The sequence below is a fragment of the Nerophis lumbriciformis genome, linkage group LG14 (genome assembly GCF_033978685.3).
Source record: "Nerophis lumbriciformis linkage group LG14, RoL_Nlum_v2.1, whole genome shotgun sequence".
NCBI classification, from domain to species: Eukaryota; Metazoa; Chordata; class Actinopteri; order Syngnathiformes; family Syngnathidae; genus Nerophis; species Nerophis lumbriciformis.
The window spans coordinates 21,928,884-21,949,459 of record NC_084561.2 but is presented as its reverse complement, the minus strand read 5'-3'; the positions used below and the strand labels follow the sequence as shown (position 1 = coordinate 21,949,459).

At 39.5% G+C, this 20,576-nt stretch overlaps 1 protein-coding gene across 1 annotated transcript in view; it reads left to right on the top strand.

Moving 5' to 3' along the window:
- Window positions 1-19,244, top strand: part of rexo1 (REX1, RNA exonuclease 1 homolog) — a 35,550-nt gene extending 16,306 nt beyond the window's left edge. Inside the window, exons 5-16 of the mRNA XM_061975828.2 lie at window positions 1,766-1,887; window positions 2,066-2,203; window positions 2,349-2,472; window positions 2,591-2,716; window positions 2,784-2,921; window positions 10,512-10,625; window positions 10,705-10,778; window positions 10,867-10,977; window positions 14,427-14,542; window positions 14,613-14,751; window positions 14,894-15,014; window positions 18,157-19,244. Of these exons, the coding sequence (XP_061831812.2) occupies window positions 1,766-1,887; window positions 2,066-2,203; window positions 2,349-2,472; window positions 2,591-2,716; window positions 2,784-2,921; window positions 10,512-10,625; window positions 10,705-10,778; window positions 10,867-10,977; window positions 14,427-14,542; window positions 14,613-14,751; window positions 14,894-15,014; window positions 18,157-18,245 (1,412 nt within the window). The 3' untranslated portion in view covers window positions 18,246-19,244. The remainder of the gene's footprint in view (window positions 1-1,765; window positions 1,888-2,065; window positions 2,204-2,348; window positions 2,473-2,590; window positions 2,717-2,783; window positions 2,922-10,511; window positions 10,626-10,704; window positions 10,779-10,866; window positions 10,978-14,426; window positions 14,543-14,612; window positions 14,752-14,893; window positions 15,015-18,156) is intronic.
- The last annotated feature ends 1,332 nt before the right edge of the window (window positions 19,245-20,576 follow it).

Sequence of the window (20,576 nt, the reverse complement as noted above, 5' to 3'; positions counted from 1 at the left end):
TGGAATGATGTGAATTGGGACTGTTTAGCCTTTGCTACGCTTCCGTGGGTGACATGTTCACAACCTCGGGCTTGCGATATAGCGGTCATGTCGTGGCGAAAATGAGAGAAAGGATAGACCTAGAAAAATATTAAATTATAAAGTTAAAATTGTTTTAGATCTTTCGTGTGTATGTCTGTTGCTGTCAGCAGATTTTTCTCCAACTCAGAGCATAATATTTTATTTTAACATAATATAGTGAAGTACTTTATTACTAGTCCATACTGTAAACTAACCAAATTTGTAGAGCACTATGGTCAACTGCTGAATTTCCCCCAGGGATCAATAAAGTACTTTCTATTCTATTCTATTCATTTTTTAAATTTGCTTTAAATATGCTATAGATTTCAGCAATAAGAGGTTGTTGGGATATCTACACGTTATGTATTATTACATTTTATTCTTAATTTAAGTGACCATGATTCTCTTTATGAAGCAAAGAAAAACATTTTAAAGTTATCATTTCTATTTGATAGTTATGAAGTAGTTCGTGGAGAAATAGTATATGATGATTGCTTTATTAGTTTGTTATAAATAAAATGTAATACAACCATCAGCTTTGCAAATTCACTTGATAATGATGTAGTTGGACATATGTACCCCCAGAAACATGCTGGAGACAATCCAGATGATGTTCCAGAAAGACAGATGTCTTCTTTGCCTTTCTTGTTGGAATCCATACAGTAACATCACACAGTACTACTCAGATATTTGTATACATTATCTAAAGTAATTGGTAACAGAAATATATTTTCTTTAAAACCCCAGACAATATTTTTTAATTATCCCATAGCTCTACAATAAAGCAGTTGAATTAAATTTTCTTTTGTTGCAAATGGTTGTACTTTTATATGTACTTGTAAATATTAAGTGGAATATGAACGTCTGAATATATTCCCCTATTTTGGCACTTTGTTTAATAATTTATTCAAGTCAAAGAAAATAATTTCAGATGATCAGCCAAACCTGCATATACGTTATTATATCCATTTATTTTGCCCTGTTGTCAAATTGTCTAGTGAGTTCATTTTTTCCTCAATTTTCCTAAACAAGACCGCAGAGCAAACATAAACAAAAAATCACATTAACAACAGTGATTTAAACATATAAAAGTTTAAATTTTCCAATTAAATACAAATTTACATAACGTGTAGAAACAAATAGCAGTCCATTTATGTATGTAATGATTTAAAATGTATAAATAGTTCACCAAAATTTCAAGAAAACAATGTTAGGCTTTACTGCCAAATGCAGAAAATTAAGACAGAGGTCGCTCAACATTACAATGTCTAGTATTTTAACAAAAATATATATCATTACGGTCACCCTAACCTTACAAGTCTGGTTTTAGATGTTTTAATTTAATAAATAAAGCTGTACTTACATTTACAAGTTGCTCTTTCTGATATGCGTAGCGCCGCCATGTTGAAAATGCTTTTTCAGAGCTGGGTGCGCAAAGGATCTTGGGATATGAAAGCATGCGAAGGATACTCGACATGTAGACTTGTTGCTAATGAGAGAGAGAGAGACATTTGTCGGCCTGATTCAAAGGACACTTGAAGCCTTCGCGCATCCTGTTGATGTTAGCACCCCACAAATGCAGCGTCAAATCTATTTGTGGCAGCTCAAATGTATTTGTAATGAGTCGCCACAGAAAATAACAGATGGGAAACACTTAGAAATGTGATTGGTGTTTTATAAAGCTATTTCCTGTCTGTCTGGGTAGGTTCTTCAGATGCTAAACCAGCTGGCAGCCTGCTTGTTAGGACCCAAACCACCGCTGGTATCCTGTCAAAGACCACATCCACCATTGCACAAAAAAGAGTGGCCCACACACCCACTTTGAAGGTAGTTAACCTTTTATGCACTCACTCAGTAGGTGCTCATTGAGTGAGGAAAAACCTTTTATGCACTCACTCAGTATGTGATCATTGAGTGAGGAAATATTCTTTTTATGACAAACTTTCTTAAAAATGATCAATGAATCTTGATGAATGTTTCATTGTACGCCTGTTCTCGCCTACAGAGTGTTACGATGAAGCGTCCCGTCATCCCCATTGAGTTTGGGGGCAAAGTGCCGACCATCATTCGCCAGCGCTACCTCAACATTTTCATAGACGAGTGTGTCAAATTCTGCCCATCAGAGGACGCCGCTTTCCAGATGGTATGAGTCTCTTCAATCCGAACGGCTTTTTTACTTGGTTTAGTCATAGCATGTTGATATAACCATTTGATTGGAAGCCGTAAATCATGATGGTGCATATTTATGTCAATTAAGAACGTAAGTGTGAAGTTGTTTCTCGTTTCAGGCCCTTGATGAGGAGAAGGTGGTGTATGAGCGCAGTAACACCAAGAACATCTATCTGAATGTAGCTGTCAACACGCTGAAAAAGCTCCGCAGCAACAGCAGCTCATGCTCCTCGCTTGTCAGCAGTACGTCAGCACAGTCATGCAATACACTTATCTAACATGTATTCTATTGTAATATTGTATTGGGCCGGAGATATATATGCATCAATTTTCTGCTTCTATTGCTTTCTGTGCTTTACAGAGGAGGCAGTCGGACATTCTTCCAGGAAGGCACAGTCTCATGAGGAAGTACTAGGAGGTCGCCTTGCAGCTACGACCAGTTTCACAGTCAATAGGATGGGGAAACAGCGAGAAGAAAAGCTAAGTGGTAAGGGATTTTCTATTTACCTCATGTTTTTTCTCCATTCCTAACTTGCTGATCTGCCTCCCTTCAGGGGCTGCACTGTACAGGAAGCTGAAGGTGTACCTGATGACCGAGGAGCAACTGCAGGAGCATGGATATCCTCGAATGAACTCCAGCGCTGGAAAAGCTGTCATATATAACCTCCCGGAGAAAAAGACTGTCACTGACCGTAAGTAAATATATGAGCCCATAGCACACCTCAGTTACATTACATACAGGGGCATGCATTGATTGATTGATTGAAACTTTTATTAGTAGATTGTACAGTACATATTCCGTACAATTGACCACTGAATGGTAAAACCCGAATAAGTTTTTGAACTTGTTTAAGTCGGGGTCCACGTGAATCAATTCATGCAGGGACGTAACTACCTACTTTTTAAAGGGTATGCAAACACATCACAAGTGCTCCCCGCTCGCCACTACCTGTTAGCCTCGCAGCTGATTTAGCTCAGCCAAGCAACATCGAGGCTAATTTGGTCTTCTGCACCAAAACAGAGTCAGACTTCACATTTGTATCTACAATAGAGCTGTCTTCGATTAAGTATTTTCATAGTTGAATCTGATGTATTCGATTATGACAATCTTCGACATTAGTCAAATTTATGGCGTTTTATTAAGAGAAATTTACAGATGGTGATATGTAGTACTGTAGTTTATAATTACTGGTCACTAGGTGTCAGTATTGTTACATGGTTGTGATCTATTACTTAAACGTGAATATTTTCAAGTTAATTAAAGGTACGTGTAAAATGAATACAGTCTTTCATTAAAATGAACAAAAGAAAGAGCTCATTTGTGACTTTTTTCACCTCAAAACAATCCTGTGAGGTCGGTCTCTGATTTCCGGCGAGTTTCACTAGGAATTCGAATTTGGCCAGCGAGAGGCGCGCAATGGCCTGGCAAGCTTCAAGTCTAATAACTGCGCATCCCGATCAGCCTCAATCACGTCCCCAATGTAGAAACATCCTTCCAACACTATTAGTAAAATATTCCTGTGTGCAGACAATAGGGGTGGGCTATACTGCAAAATTTGGTATCGATTTGATACCAAGTAATTACAGGACCAATATTGCCGATACCGATACTTTTTCTTGAAAATGCCCGATCATTGAATGATTTTGTACTTTTGCCTTTAATTAATTCATTATGATTATGGTAATAATAAAACAGATTTAAACAAAATAAGAAAATTATGTTTATTAACTAGAGTTGCAAACATGAACACTAAACTAGAGAACTAAGAAATGTAGATTTTAAAAAAAATGTATATATTTTTGAGTTCCAGTAACACAATTAAGATTTATTTCAAATAACTGAGTATATGATAATGGTTTAATCAACACTAAAATTGGCCCTAGTGTGTGAATGTGAGTGTGAATGTTGTCTGTCTATCTGTGTTGGCCCTGTGATGAGGTGGCGACTTGTCCAGGGTGTACACCGCCTTCCGCCCTAATGCGGCTTAGATAGGCTCCAGCGACCGCAAAAGGGACAAGCGGTAGAAAATGGATGGATGGATGGATGGATGGTTGAATCTTTCTGCTAAATTAGATCTCTGGCCACAAAATACTCTTTGGAAATCAACATTAACTAATGTTGGAAATAACTTTCACTTCTAGAACTACCTGGATATTGTTGAGGTATTTGAAAGGCCGCTGTCAGTGACATCTGTCTCTGTGCCAGGGGTCTGTTTGAGTTTAGGGATCTCTCTCCTCCTCCCTGCGTTTGTTTTGCAGCTCAGAATTTTACTTCTGAGTGTACAGCTTTCAAGTGCTTGGACAGGTTTGTAGCGTTACCACAGGATCGTATAGCATCACTGCATATGTCACAGCTAGCAGTTTCTCTGGCTGACACTGTAATATAGCTCCACACAGCACTCTTCTTCCTCTCCGCCATCTCCCCGGTCTCTGCTCTGACTGGCAGGCAGCGGGATGGAAGGAGAATGGCCTGGTGGACCTGAGTGAGCGGACTAGGTGGAGAGGAGCGCTGCATATAAGGACTTAGAGAGATGCTGCGCTCACACAAACTCTGTGAAGAAATCTGAGTGAATTGCTGAACTTATAGGAGAGAAACTACAACAAAAATATCGATCTCATCGCGGCAGTATCGATCCGATACCAATACACACCTTTGTATCGATAGTATCGATATTTGGATCAAGCCGCCCACCTCCTAGCACACAAATAGATTTTATATTATAGGAGATGTCGGAGGCAAAACACACCAATTGATTTTAGAGACATGATGTCACCAGGAAGCAGCGACCGCTCTGAGGAAGTCTGAAGATGACCTGCTTAGTGGTTAGAGTGTCCGCCCTGAGATCGGTAGGTTGTGAGTTCAAACCCCGGCCGAGTCATACCAAAGACTATAAAAAGGTTGTGAGTTCAAACCCCGGCCGAGTCATACCAAAGACTATAAAAATGGGACCCATTACCTCCCTGCTTGGCACTCAGCATCAAGGGTTGGAATTGGGGGTTGAATCACCAAAAATGATTCCCGGGCGTTGCCACCGCTGCTGCTCACTGCTCCCCTCACCTCCCAGGGGGTGATCAAGGGTGATGGGTCAAATGCAGAGAATAATTTCGCCATACCTAGTGTGTGTGTGACAATCACTGGTACTTTAACTTTAACTTTAAGTGCCATCTGAAACTAAGATTTATTTCTTACTCTCCAAAAACTGTTTGTCTGCACGCAATAATATTTTTCTAATATTTATAGAAGACATGATGAACACTATCAGTTTGTCCTTCCAACACACCTGCTGTATACGTTGCCCTCAACAGGTATTAGGGGGGTGCGGGAATATTAATATCAAGAGGATTCGACTGCAAGGCTGATAGTCGAATCCCCGACTATTTGAAGACAACCCTAAGCTACAATATGTACATTCTTACTTTAAAGTAACTTAAAGAATAGATTTGTGCACTACTGATAACATTTTGTCAAGCCTTTTCTTCATTGTCATGAGATTTAATAGTAGTTCAATTCTTACAAGCATCCTCCTGATACACTGACATAACTAACCAAACTGCCTTGAAAAGCTTGTCTTTTTCCGATCACCACAAGTGCGGTGAGGAGCGTAGGGGAGGCAGACGTGATAATTTGTGATCAGAGAATGCCAAATCAAAATAGTTCCCTGCCCATGCTTTGGTGTCTCTATAGGACATATAGTGCACAGCGACCTATTGCGCCACTGGCTGCATGGACATAGTCATGTGACTCTTCTACCCCCAACCGCTCTTATCTTTATGACCAACATACCACATGGTAGGGCTGTTATTAAACCTCAATGTGTGGGGGTGACATTTCAGTAAGCAACTAAGCAGAATTGGATAATTACCTTCAAGGGGACTGACGAGCACTTTTTGAGTGAAATTGGTTGAAAAACATGGACGCTATCAAGCAAACGACTTTGCAGGGTCACGTGTGGGATTTTGACATTAATGACCATTTGTCTTATAATCTTTAGATTCAGATTCAGAAAACTTTATTTTTTCCAAGGGGAAATTAAGGCATCAGTAGCAGCAACAGAAAAAGAACGACAATAAAACATAATCCACCAGTTAAAAATACAATAAAACATTTTTTTGACTTTTTTGAGGATATGTTTCATTTATGGCGGCATTTTAAACACAATACATAGAGGGCGCCACTACCATCAAATGTAATTCTATAATAAATACATTTAACATGTTGGCCCTAGTGTGTGAATGTTGTCTGTCTATCTTTGTTGGCCCTGCGATGAGGTGGCGACTTGTCCAGGGTGTACCCCGCCTTCCACCCGAATGCAGCTGAGATAGGCTCCAGCGAACTCGAACGGGACAAGCGGTAGAAAATGGATGGATGTATGACACCATTTTATAAAAAAAAAGAAAACTAAAATAATGATGTGTAGACATCAATCTTTGTTCCAGATGGGTTTAAGAGTACAATAAGTTTTTAACATAATTTGTTATTTAAAGCAGCGTTTCTTAACCATAGGGTCCATTGTTGTGCCGCAAGCACCACCGAGAGGGCCGCACTTAAGTATCTGTTTCTCAGCTGTGGTCTGTATAGGCATCAGTTTTAATACACTTTTCCACCACTTGTGGCAGTACTAACAATATCAAACAAGAACTATGGACAAAAAGTAATCAGTTACTTAAGCCCAAAAATTATGACTAAAGTGGTAAAGTTGTATTTTCATTTGCACTTTATTTAAATAATAATACCAGTTTAGTTAAACATATTTATTTTTAATTTTGTTTAATTCTTTGTACAATACATTTATTTTTCATGAGTTCTTTGAGTCTCTTCTTATGCAGTATTTTTGGTTAGTATTTATTTTATTTTTTTGCCTTGTCCTCTGCTGGGCGCGTCTGTCTACGGCCTGCCGAAGGTCTGCCGAAGGTCTGCCGGGTGGCACGGTGGGCCCGCTGGGGTTCCTGTCGCTGGCCGGCCTGGCTGTGTCGGTGGTCCCTTGTTCCCGAGGCACCGCACCTGCTGTTTTGGGTTGGGCTCTCTGGGTGACTGTGGCCGTGTTTTGTCTCCAGCACACACTGGGAGACAAACATATTGCACATACAAATACATAATGATACTCACGTACACACAATTATTCATACGTTTTTACACACATATATACATTTATTCATACGTACATACAGTATGCGCACACATTGGTACTTACATACGCTCCCACATATATACACAAATACAGTACATACATAGAGACTCACGGTACAAACATCCACATGCACATTAAATGTGCAAACAAATATACATACTGTACATACACATGCACATATGCATACATATACTCATGCATATAATCACGTTTCATCAAACATATATTAACATTGTTCTCCTCGGGGAAATTGGGTGACACATGACACACTGACAAAGCTTAACCTATTGAAACTATAACAATCTCCAAGGTTAATACAGTTTGCTTCTTTTTCTTCCCCTCCGTTTATCTGATTTTTTTTGTCATTCAAGTTACCATTACATATACAGGTAAAAGCCAGTAAATTAGAATATTTTGAAAAACTTGATTTATTTCAGTAATTGCATTCAAAAGGTGTAACTTGTACATTATATTTATTCATTGCACACAGACTGATGCATTCAAATGTTTATTTCATTTAATTTTGATGATTTGAAGTGGCAACAAATGAAAATCCAAAATTCCGTGTGTCACAAAATTAGAATATTACTTAAGGCTAATACAAAAAAGGGATTTTTAGAAATGTTGGCCAACTGAAAAGTATGAAAATGAAAAATATGAGCATGTACAATACTCAATACTTGGTTGGAGCTCCTTTTGCCTCAATTACTGCGTTAATGCGGCGTGGCATGGAGTCGATGAGTTTCTGGCACTGCTCAGGTGTTATGAGAGCCCAGGTTGCTCTGATAGTGGCCTTCAACTCTTCTGCGTTTTTGGGTCTGGCATTCTGCATCTTCCTTTTCACAATACCCCACAGATTTTCTATGGGGCTAAGGTCAGGGGAGTTGGCGGGCCAATTTAGAACAGAAATACCATGGTCCGTAAACCAGGCACGAGTAGATTTTGCGCTGTGTGCAGGCGCCAAGTCCTGTTGGAACTTGAAATCTCCATCTCCATAGAGCAGGTCAGCAGCAGGAAGCATGAAGTGCTCTAAAACTTGCTGGTAGACGGCTGCGTTGACCCTGGATCTCAGGAAACAGAGTGGACCGACACCAGCAGATGACATGGCACCCCAAACCATGACTGATGGTGGAAACTTTACACTAGACTTCAGGCAACGTGGATCCTGTGCCTCTCCTGTCTTCCTCCAGACTCTGGGACCTCGATTTCCAAAGGAAATGCAAAATTTGCATGGTTGGGTGATGGTTTGGGGTGCCATGTCATCTGCTGGTGTCGGTCCACTCTGTTTCCTGAGATCCAGGGTCAACGCAGCCGTCTACCAGCAAGTTTTAGAGCACTTCATGCTTCCTGCTGCTGACCTGCTCTATGGAGATGGAGATTTCAAGTTCCAACAGGACTTGGCGCCTGCACACAGCGCAAAATCTACCCGTGCCTGGTTTACGGACCATGGTATTTCTGTTCTAAATTGGCCCGCCAACTCCCCTGACCTTAGCCCCATAGAAAATCTGTGGGGTATTGTGAAAAGGAAGATGCAGAATGCCAGACCCAAAAACGCAGAAGAGTTGAAGGCCACTATCAGAGCAACCTGGGCTCTCATAACACCTGAGCAGTGCCAGAAACTCATCGACTCCATGCCACGCCGCATTAACGCAGTAATTGAGGCAAAAGGAGCTCCAACCAAGTATTGAGTATTGTACATGCTCATATTTTTCATTTTCATACTTTTCAGTTGGCCAACATTTCTAAAAATCCCTTTTTTGTATTAGCCTTAAGTAATATTCTAATTTTGTGACACACGGAATTTTGGATTTTCATTTGTTGCCACTTCAAATCATCAAAATTAAATGAAATAAACATTTGAATGCATCAGTCTGTGTGCAATGAATAAATATAATGTACAAGTTACACCTTTTGAATGCAATTACTGAAATAAATCAAGTTTTTCAAAATATTCTAATTTACTGGCATTTACCTGTATGTATTGTTGCATTTGAAACGAATGTATTGTTGATAATAGAGGTAATTATTATTACTATTCATTATCAATAGTGCTATTTCTATTGGTATTTTTATTGCTCCATTTGTAGTGTAATAATGTTCATTGTCAATTCTTTGTTATTAATATTTACTTCACTAACTGCTTCTCGTATTTGCTGATGTTGTTCAGTTGTTGTTGTTGTTGTCTCTCTGTCTTCGCCCTCTTGTCCCCACAATTTCCCCTTCTGCACTTTTTCTTTTCTTCTTTCTATCCCGCTGCTCCGGTCCGGCTGCGCCAAATATTACTATAGATCCATTTAATAAAGTCAAATACAAATAAGGCAAGAAGAGAAGTATCCCATATTTTATTTTGTAATGTAAATCTGTACAGCAGATATGGGCATCTACATCAACAATAAGATTTGCCTGAATGGCTGGACAGGACACATTTTTATTTTATTTTTCTAATTAGCCTGACCTATGCCTAAAGTGTATGTGTTAAAGAACAATAATCTTTGTGGTTAACACATGGTTTCATATTAGTTGACAGGTTGTAAACCGTAAGTAGGTTAGATATATTTATCGAATACGATTAAAAGCAAGAGAAAGATTTGGTGTTCAATTCAATTCAGTGTGAATATTTGATTGGAGCCTAGTCTCCTCTGTAGTGAAAAAGTTGGGCCTCATGGTCAAAAAGACTAAAAAACCCTGATTTGAAGTATTATTCACCTTGATTCTTCTATATTTTTGGACCATGCTGTTTTTAACTTAGTGGAAACAATTTCAACAATTTTAGGGAGATTATCCAACATTTTTAAATCTTTATTTACCCAGAAATACCCCAATTTGAGATTAAGAATATTGTTTTACAAAGGAGTCCTGTCATACACATTCATATACTGTTTCGCCCAAGAAAGCAATAGCAGTCACTCGGATGGCGGAAGCTTGATTCGTACCAGGAACCCTCAAGTTTCTGATCGCCCGCTCTACCATCTGAGCCATGCCGCCCCAACCTGTAGAAAGTCTTCCTAACGACTGTACAGCTGCAAAACGCAAGCCTTCATATGTATTTAATTTTTGGTTCCTGATAGTATAATGACCCTGTTTACTAGTGCCCCACTACCTATACTTGGTCGTTAGTCTTTCAGCCAACTAAACACTGCATTGTGTTTGTAGCTTTTTCCAAGATATGCTGCAGATGTGGTGCCGAGTATAAAGTCAACGTCAACGGAAACTGTGTCCGCAAAGAAGAATGTTGTTTTCACTGGGGACGTTTGCGCAGACAAAAAGGTAACGTGTCTTGAAAGTTAGTTTTTATTTTTGTCTGCCACTGCCTGAAATGCCTTTTTCTTGTGTTGTGTTGTGACAGTGGCAGGAGGCTGGGAGACCATGTACAGCTGCTGCTCCGGCGCGGTGGGCTCTACCGGTTGCCAGACAGCCAAGGTATCATCACACATGGCTCAAATAAAGTGGCCTTTTTATGTATCTCAAAGTGGAAAAGCATCCCCACTCTCTCCTCACTTTTCCACAGCAACATGTTCAGGATGGCCGTAAGGAGTCTTTAGGCGGCTACGTGACCACATTCAGCAAAACGCTCCCACCAGATGGCAATGGAGGAGTGTTTGCCTTGGATTGTGAAATGGTAGGGCTAATAAATCAACCTGACATACTCTTAAAGGACCCATAGCGTCAAGATGACCGAAATTTCACTTAATTTATTTTTTACGCTTTAAAAAAATATCTGTCAGTCATTACCTATAATAGCAACTATTTTTGAGTAATTGGTAGATAACTAACTGTAATTGGAACGCCCCCTTTTCATCACCAGACTCGATTTGCCGCTCCCTCTTGGTGTGACGTCATCTACAGAACGAGAGCCCATTTGCCCGCATAGACAGTGTGGAAAAAGGCATACAAAACTATTATTTGGATCACGTAACTGTGCGTTTTTTGCCCTCGTCCATGATTACTTCAAAACTGATATAGCCTGTGTTTCCTCATGCTCTTCCAGCATTTCCTCAAGCATGTTGGGTATAACATCAGTAGAAGAGGACGCAAAATAGAATACTAGCTGCCTACCTTCTTTTTCTCTCATTCTCTTGTTTTTGCTCTTTTTTCTCAATTTTTCTGTAGGTTGTGAATCAGTTTTTCTCACGTCTGAGGTTATCCTGTTTTTCCGGGATCACATCTAAATGTATTCTACTCAAACCAAAACTCTTCTTTTTCAAAGTCTTAATCGTTATAATGATCGCTGCAAATTACATTCCTCTCACTTGGTCTGTCCCATTTTGCAGGAATCAATTTGACGGGAGAGGTCCATACTCATTCCTAATATTCCCATCATTTGGAAATGTATGCAGGCTGAACCCTTATTTTGTTGTATTGCTGTAACCTGCGACAATGCATCTGGCAGCCATATTTGATAATTTCTTCAAATTCTGTGCGAAAATATATTTATTTGGGATGAAGTTTGTACCAGAAGAAATACAGTAGTACCTCAGCTTACGAGTTTAAGTGGCACTGTGATGGCGCTCTTAACTCAAAACACTTGTATCTCAAATCAACGTCTCCCAGTGAAATTAATTCAAATCAATTTAAATGGTGCTTGCGCCCCCAAAAGAAATCACAATTTCACATGTTACACGCCTTTTACAAAGAAAAGCAAACTTTTAGATCAAATATATTGTATAAAAACAATACAATAGAATGTACTAATAAAAACTACAGTAGTTTTTGTAAATTAATGTAATAATAATGTACAGCATTTACTTTGGTGTGGGGACTTCTACGCTATCTGCTTCCAGCTACTTCTCCATCAAACACACTGTCAGCAGCTTTTTCATATTTTTAAGTGTTCGTTGTTGAAATGTTATTTTAACATCCTTGGCTAGCATTCAACTCATTCTGCTTCAGTATGCTGCAGGCAAGCAGTGATACGCTCGAATCGATTTGCCAAGTTGGCGACACACTCGGTCATGAGTCTCAATGAGTATCATCCACTTGTTCTTCTCAGCACTGTCCTTCACACTCATATTGTTCCTTACAAAGGCTGGAAAAAGAAGTTATGTCGATCTCTAGCTATAAGCTAATGCTAGCGAGTAAGACCAGAATTTTTACGGGATTCACCCTTGACATACGCTATGCCAATTAATAGCAGGGATGCTGGTAAATCTAATTTTTTTCTTGCAAATTAAAGGATAACAATTAGCTGAGAGACAGTTCTTATCTCAAAACACACTTAAGGTGGGATACACTGTACTAGGTAATATGAAATTGCCTCCAGTCTTCTGTAGGTGACGTCAGCAAGCCCACATTTTCGAGCTAAAGGTGGGCATTCCAAAATGTGTTGAAACTCGTTAGAAATCAAGCCTAAAATCACCACTGTGTTTATTTTGAGGGGGATTTTGCATGTAGACATATCTTTTAGGTCCAGAACTATGAAATACAAACCCCGTTTCCATATGAGTTGGGAAATTGTGTTAGATGTAAATATAAACGGAATACAATGATTTGCAAATCCTTTTCAACCCATATTCAATTGAATGCACTACAAAGACAAGATATTTGATGTTCAAACTCATAAACTATATATTTTTTTTGCAAATAATAATTAACTTAGAATTTCATGGCTGCAACACGTGCCAAAGTAGTTGGGAAAGGGCATGTTCACCACTGTGTTACATGGCCTTTCCTTTTAACAACACTCAGTAAACGTTTGGGAACTGAGGAGACACATTTTTTAAGCTTCTCAGGTGGAATTCTTTCCCATTCTTGCTTGATGTACAGCTTGTTCAACAGTCCGGGGGTCTCCGTTGTGGTATTTTAGGCTTCATAATGCGCCACACATTTTCAATGGGAGACAGGTCTGGACTACAAGCAGGGCAGTCTAGTACCCGCACTCTTTTACTATGAAGCCACGTTGATGTAACACGTGGCTTGGCATTGTCTTGCTGAAATAAGCAGGGGCGTCCATGGTAACGTTGCTTGGAGGGCAACATATGATGCTCCAAAACCTGTATGTACCTTTCAGCATTAATGGCGCCTTCACAGATGTGTAAGTTACCCATGTTTTGGGCACTAATACACCCCCATACCATCACAGATGCTGGCTTTTCAACTTTGCGCCTATAACAATCCGGATGGTTCTTTTCCTTTTTGGTCCAGAGGACACGACGTTCACAGTTTCCAAAAACAATTTGAAATGTGGACTCGTCAGACCACAGAACTCTTTTCCACTTTGTATCAGTCCATCTTAGATGAGCTCAGGCCCAGCGGAGCCAACGGCGTATCTGGGTGTTGTTGATAAACGGTTTTCGCCTTGCATAGGAGAGTTTTAACTTGCACTTACAGATGTAGCGACGAACTGTAGTTACTGACAGTGGGTTTCTGAAGTGTTCCTGAGCCCATGTGGTGATATCCTTTACACACTGATGTCGCTTGTTGATGCAGTACAGCCTGAGGGATCGAAGGCCACGGGCTTAGCTGCTTACATGCAGTGATTTCTCCAGATTCTCTGAACCCTTTGATGATATTACGGACCGTAGATGGTGAAATCCCTAAATTCCTTGCAATAGCTGGTTGAGAAAGGTTTTTCTTAAACTGTTCAACAATTTGCTCACGCATTTGTTGACAAAGTGGTGACCCTCGCCCCATCCTTGTTTGTGAATGACTGAGCATTTCATGGAATCTACTTTTATACCCAATCATGGCACCCACCTGTTCCCAATTTGTTTGTTCACCTGTGGGATGTTCCAAATAAGTGTTTGATGAGCATTCCTCAACTTTATCAGTATTTATTGCCACCTTTCCTAACTTCTTTGTCACGTGTTGCTGGCATCAAATTCTAAAGTTAATGATTATTTGCAAAAAAAAATAAGTATCAGTTTGAACATCAAATATCTTGTCTTTGTAGCATATTCAACTGAATATGGGTTGAAAATGATTTGCAAGTCATTGTATTCCATTTATATTTACATCTAACACAATTTCCCAACTCATATGGAAACGGGGTTTGTAAGTGCCAATGTTGTCAGTCAGCATTAGAGGGGCCCTCCCAATGTTTCTTAACTTGTTCTGTGTCCCCTAAAACAGTGTTACACCAAGCAGGGCCTTGAGCTGACCAGAGTAACGGTCATAAACTCCGACCTAAAAGTCATCTACGACACGTTCGTCAAACCTGAGAGCAAAGTGGTCGATTTCAACACACGGTGCGTAGCTACTGTAAATGCCCTTGTTCTTTTGAATACGAACATCTTTTTTTCCCAAAAAAAATCACAGGTTTTCAGGCGTGACCGCAGAGGACCTAGAGAACACCACCATCACCTTGAGAGATGTACAGGCTGTGCTGCTCAGTATGTTTAGTGCCGAGTCCATCCTGCTGGGACACAGTCTTGAGAGTGACCTCCTGGCTCTCAAGGTACACACCCCATTTCTTGTCAAAATAAATCAGATAGATTATAACTGTGATGGACCTTACTAAGGAAAACTAAAGATGCCTTCTCAATTTTCCATATTTGATAGTTGGCTGCTGTATTATTTGCTATCTTCCTCCATTTCAGCTCATTCACAGTTCAGTAGTGGACACAGCCATTGTGTTCCCTCACCGACTTGGTTTACCCTACAAACGTGCCTTGAGGAACCTAATGGCCGAACACCTCAAACGCATCATCCAGGACAGCGGTGAGAGATTAGTTGTGCTTTACAGCAAGCTTTATATCTGGAGTAAAACAAACCAAACCCAATATTCACTAGTAATATGCGTCATGTTGCACAACTAGAGATGTCCGATAATGGCTTTTTTGCCGATATTCCGATATTGTCCAACTCTTAATTACCGATTCCGATATCAACCGATACCGATATATACAGTCGTGGAATTAACACATTATTATGCCTAATTTTGTTGTGATACCCCGCTGGATGCATTAAACAATGTAACAAGGTTTTCCAAAATAAATCAAGTTATGGAAAAAAAAAATACCAACATGGCACTGCCATATTTATTATTGAAGTCACAAAGTGCATTCTTTTTTTTAACATGCCTCAAAACAGCAGCTTGGCATTTGGGACATGCTCTCCCTGAGAGAGAGGGGGGGGGGGGGGGGGGGTGTATATTGTAGCGTCCCGGAAGAGTTAGTGCTGAAAGGGGTTCTGGGTATTTGTTCTGTTGTGTATGTGTTGTGTTACGGTGCGGATGTTCTACTGAAATGTGTTTGTAATTCTTGTTTGGTGTGGGTTCACAGTGTGGCGCATATTTGTAACAGTGTTAAAGTTGTTTATACGGCCACCCTCAGTGTGACCTGTATGGCTGTTGACCAAGTATGCATTGCATTCACTTGTGTGTGTGAAATGTCGTAGATATTATTTGACTTAAGGTTTATTGTACCTCTGTACTTCTCCCTACGTCCGTATACTACTCCGTACAGCGGCGTTTTAGTCATAAATTTTACTTTTTGATACCGATACTGATAATTTCCGATATTACATTTTAAAGCATTTATCGGCCGATAATATCGGACTGCCGATATTATCGGCAGTCCGATATTATCGGACATCTCTATGCACAACCAAAATAGCTTTTAACTATCTGAGCATACATGCTGCAGAAGTATTTTTAGTCACACAAAGTAATGGAAAGCTACCGGTACTTCTAAATGTATGTTTATGTTTTGCATATTATTGCAGCAATTAATTGCAAGGCCATAATTGTAGCTGCTCTACTTTCATGTGACCACTGAATGTCACTCCTGTGCAATTTGTTCAATGCATGCTTTAAGACCAGTGGTTGTAAAAGTGTGAGGCCAGCCTTCTCCAGCAAGCCAGATGACTTCACTGAGCTTTTACAGCTTGAGAAAAATAAAGAAAAGTTTTTATTATGAACATTGAGAAAGAAACCAAATCCATTTAAATTAATTAAAATCAATTTTAACCCCGCTTTCCGCCCGAATGCAGCTGAGATAGGCTCTAGCACCCCCCGCGACCCCGAAAGGGACAAGCGGTAGAAAATGGATGGATGGAATTTTAACTTTTTTTAACTTTTTAAAAAGAAAAACAAATGTTTAGATAATAAAGGCTGTTTGACAAATATTATAATAGCATGTACTATAAACAGCTACAATAGTTTTATGAATTAATGTAATAATGTTTTTCAGCATTTACTTTGTGGAGCAAACTTTTGTATGTGTAACAATAGGAACTGGAAATTGTTTTTATGTTGCACACAGACGTATTTGAGTGACGGACGGGAGAGGTCAGAGTTGACAACAAATAATATATTGGATTTATGTAGCTATTTTCGAGATACTCAAAGCGCCTCACAGAGAACCGACAAGCCATTCACTGCACATTCACATTTGGTGGTGGTAAGCTACATTTGTAGCCACAGCTGATGGAAGCATGGCTGCACTTACGGCCCCTCCCACCACCACCAAACATTATTCACATTCATACACCAGTGTGAGCTGCACTGGGAGCAAGGTGGGTGAAGTGTCTTGCCCAAGGACACAACGGCCCTGACTAGGAGGGCGGAAGCTGGATTCAACCTGGAACCCTCAAGTTGCTGTCATGGTTGCTTTACCATCTGGGCCACGCCGTCCCATGCGATATGTATGTCTGTGTACCAAAGGTAACGTCCAGTTTGAAATTAAAACAGCATTTTCAGCTTAATATTTTCTAGGTTAAAAGTGTGTCGTTTCGGGTAGGATGCTAACCAGTAGGACATGTTTTTAATTAGGGATGCCGATAAATGCTTTAAAATGTAATATCGGAAATTATCGGTATCGGTTTCAAAATTATCTGTATCGGTTTCAAAAAGTAAAATGTATGACTTTTTAAAACGCCGCTGTGTACACGGACGTAGGGAGAAGTACAGAGCGCCAATAAACCTTAAAAGCACTGCCTTTGCGTGCCGGCCCAATCACATAATATCTACGGCTTTTCACACACACAAGTGAATGCAAGGCATACTTGGTCAACAGCCATACAGGTCACACTGAGGGTGGCCGTATAAACAACTTTAACACTGTTACAAATATGCGCCACACTGTGAACCCACACCAAACAAGAATGACAAACACATTTCGGGAGAACATCCGCACCGTAACACAACATAAACACAACAGAACAAATACCCAGAACCCCTTGCAGCACTAACTCTTCCGGGACGCTACAATATACACCCCCCGCTAGCCCCTACCCCCAGCCCCCCACCACCACCTCAACCCTGCCCACCTCAACCTCCTCATGCTCTCTCAGGGAGAGCATGTACCAAATTCCAAGCTGCTGTTTTGAGGCATGTTAAAAAAAATAATGCACTTTGTGACTTCAATAATAAATATGGCAGTGCCATGTTGGCATTTTTTTCCATAACTTGAGTTAATTTATTTTGGAAAACCTTGTTACATTGTTTAATGCATCCAACGGGGCATCACAACAAAATTAGGCATAATAATGTGTTAATTCCACGACTGTATATATCGGTATCGGTTGATATCGGAATCAGTAATTAAGAGTTGGACAATATCGGAATATCAGATATTGGCAAAAAAGCCATCTCTATTTTTAATGGTTTGTTTCTCCGCTTTGGTCGTCTGTTTTTTGGCCGACGCACTGACTTCCTCCCTTTTCCGGTGGTTGGAAGGCAGGGTTGTGTCGATCTCTGTGCGGCGCTCAAACGCCCTCGTCAACGGTCTAATCAAAGCGTATGTTTGTTTCTTGTGTAGACGAAGCAGGAACAGCAAAGTGTAACAATATATTAATCTTGTATTGCTCAAACAGCACAACACATATGGTATTTTGTGACGCAAATGTTGACTTTTTGCAGTGGAGGGCCACGACTCGAGTGAAGATGCCTCGGCCTGCATGGAACTGATGATGTGGAAGCTGAAGGAGGACGCAAAGCTTAAGAGATGACCTCACGCCGCTCCTTCAGGTTTTGCAACGCGCCTTAGAAGGATATTTTGGCGAGCAAAAAGTACGGTTTTGAGATGGTTTCGAGAGCACAAAAAGTCTGAAGTGGCTTCATTTAAGTGTGAATGCAAAGTCTCGGCCTCTTCAAAGCAACAGAGGCCCTGATAATCAGTGTTACTTTTACTGATATTTCAGTCCTCATTTGTGTGTTTGTTTCTCTGAGCAGTTTTTAAAGCCCAAAGACTCTAAGAACTATCTAAGAATGCAAATATTTCTGTTGTAACTTTAGCCTGCATTGCACTAGAGAAAGTTCCTTAACATGCATAAACTGCTCATGGTAAAGAAGTCACAAGTAGTGTCTTTAGTCTGTTGGACGTTACTATGAAAGGCACTTTTCTCAATGTTTGTACTCTTGCTTACCAAGGTCCATCACGCCAGGGTCAGTTCCAAATACTTGATAATAGTAAAGAAATGTGCTATTTAATATATTTGCAATATATCACTGTACTTTTGAATACCAGGCCATATCTCTGTTGTGTTCCACATTACATGGAATATCTTGATGCTCTAAGTAGAATCCCGGCCTACGCTATTTCATGTTGATGATGACCAGCCAGGATGCTGTAAATAAGCTCTGTGCAGTTTCTTTTTGTATATGTAAATTTTTTGGTTATATTTTCTATTAAAACGGTTTGTAGTCGGAAAAGGACGATGCATCTTTTTGCGTTAATCATTTGTGACAGCTCTCCCTCTGAATTCTTGTGCATCCTTAAGATTGACTATACACAATTACTCTTAGGACCCAAAAGAGAACTGCTCTAAAGTGTCATAAGTTAACAATACATTTTTATTTTTTTTTACTTTCAACCCTTGAAGTGTTAACAATTTCAGATCTATCTATTGGTATAAAGTTTGAGAACCTTTTTGTTGCATTGCCTTTTTGTCAAAAATATATTTTGATATAATAGAAAAATGATAAATATGCAATATTTCTACAGAAAAAAATAGGTTGCAGGGTGGAATATTTGAGGTTGACAAAAAAGTAGCCAAAAATATTATTTTCACAGTGCTTTAATCTTAAGGCCTTAGTGGCCACATGCGTGGACAGCACCTTTTAGCTCTTATTTCCAAAATTGTGTACACTACTGAATTGGGGTCTTATGGCCCTTATGTGGACACTTATACTGCCATCGGGTGGTGTCAGAAGAGTATAACATACAATGGAATTTGGGAAAAAAAAGTGTAAAAATAAGAATTAGCATGTCACTAAACATGAAGTACACGTTTGTTACTTATGGACTAATAAGTACATCATATAAAAAGATGATTCTCTTAGTTTTTTATTCTAATTAGGGTCCAATAAGCCCAAATAGCTTTTTTCATTTCTAATTGATAATAATAATTTAAAAATAGCATGTAAACAAACAGCTTGGTTAAGCTTAAGAGGTTAAGCAAATAAAAAAATTGAAAATGAGATCAAATGGATATTCACTAGGTCGGGTCCCCAAAGTCCGGCCCACGGGAAGTCTAAAGTTAAAAAAAAATTCCTTCCATTTTCTATCAATCAATGAATCAAAGTTTATTTATATAGCCCTTAATCACAAGTGTCTCAAAGGGCTGCACAAGCCACAACGACATCGGCTCAGATCCCACATCTAGAATGAGAGAGAAAGCAGGCAGGACTTGGGTGAGTTCACACAAGTCTTGTATGTATCTGGCATGTTATATATAACTGCCCACGATTATTTTCATTGCATTTCAGCGGTTTAATGGCTGTTTAACTCATTTATGCTTATCAAAGCTTCTTAAATTATGCTCATGGTTTTCTGGCGCTATTACACCAAAACAATATTTTCATGTTTTTCATTCAGCAAGAATGAGATTGATTTGTTGTGTGTGGAACAAATCACTACAATCTGATAAAAATAGCATTTATAATGGGAGTCAATCGGTCCGAAAAAGATCCTAAGAGAAAGTATGTACCGTATTTTTCGGATTATAAATCGCAGTTTTTTTTTTCATAGTTTGGCCGCGGGTGCGATTTATACTCTGGAGCGATTTATGTGTGAAATTATTAACACATTACCGTAAAATATCAAATAATATTATTTATCTCATTCACGTAAGAGACTAGGCGTATATCAGCAATCGTCACACACACACACACACGTCAACCAATAAACAATTCGGCGGGGGCAGGTCATAGCAGAAGTGCATTGTGAAAAAAAAAATGCTACCTGCTACTACAAACTGTACTTCCGTACCTATGAAAATTGATAATTTCAACATTGGTGGTAACTTATAAAAACTTGGAAGGGCTGAACAAAAATGGCA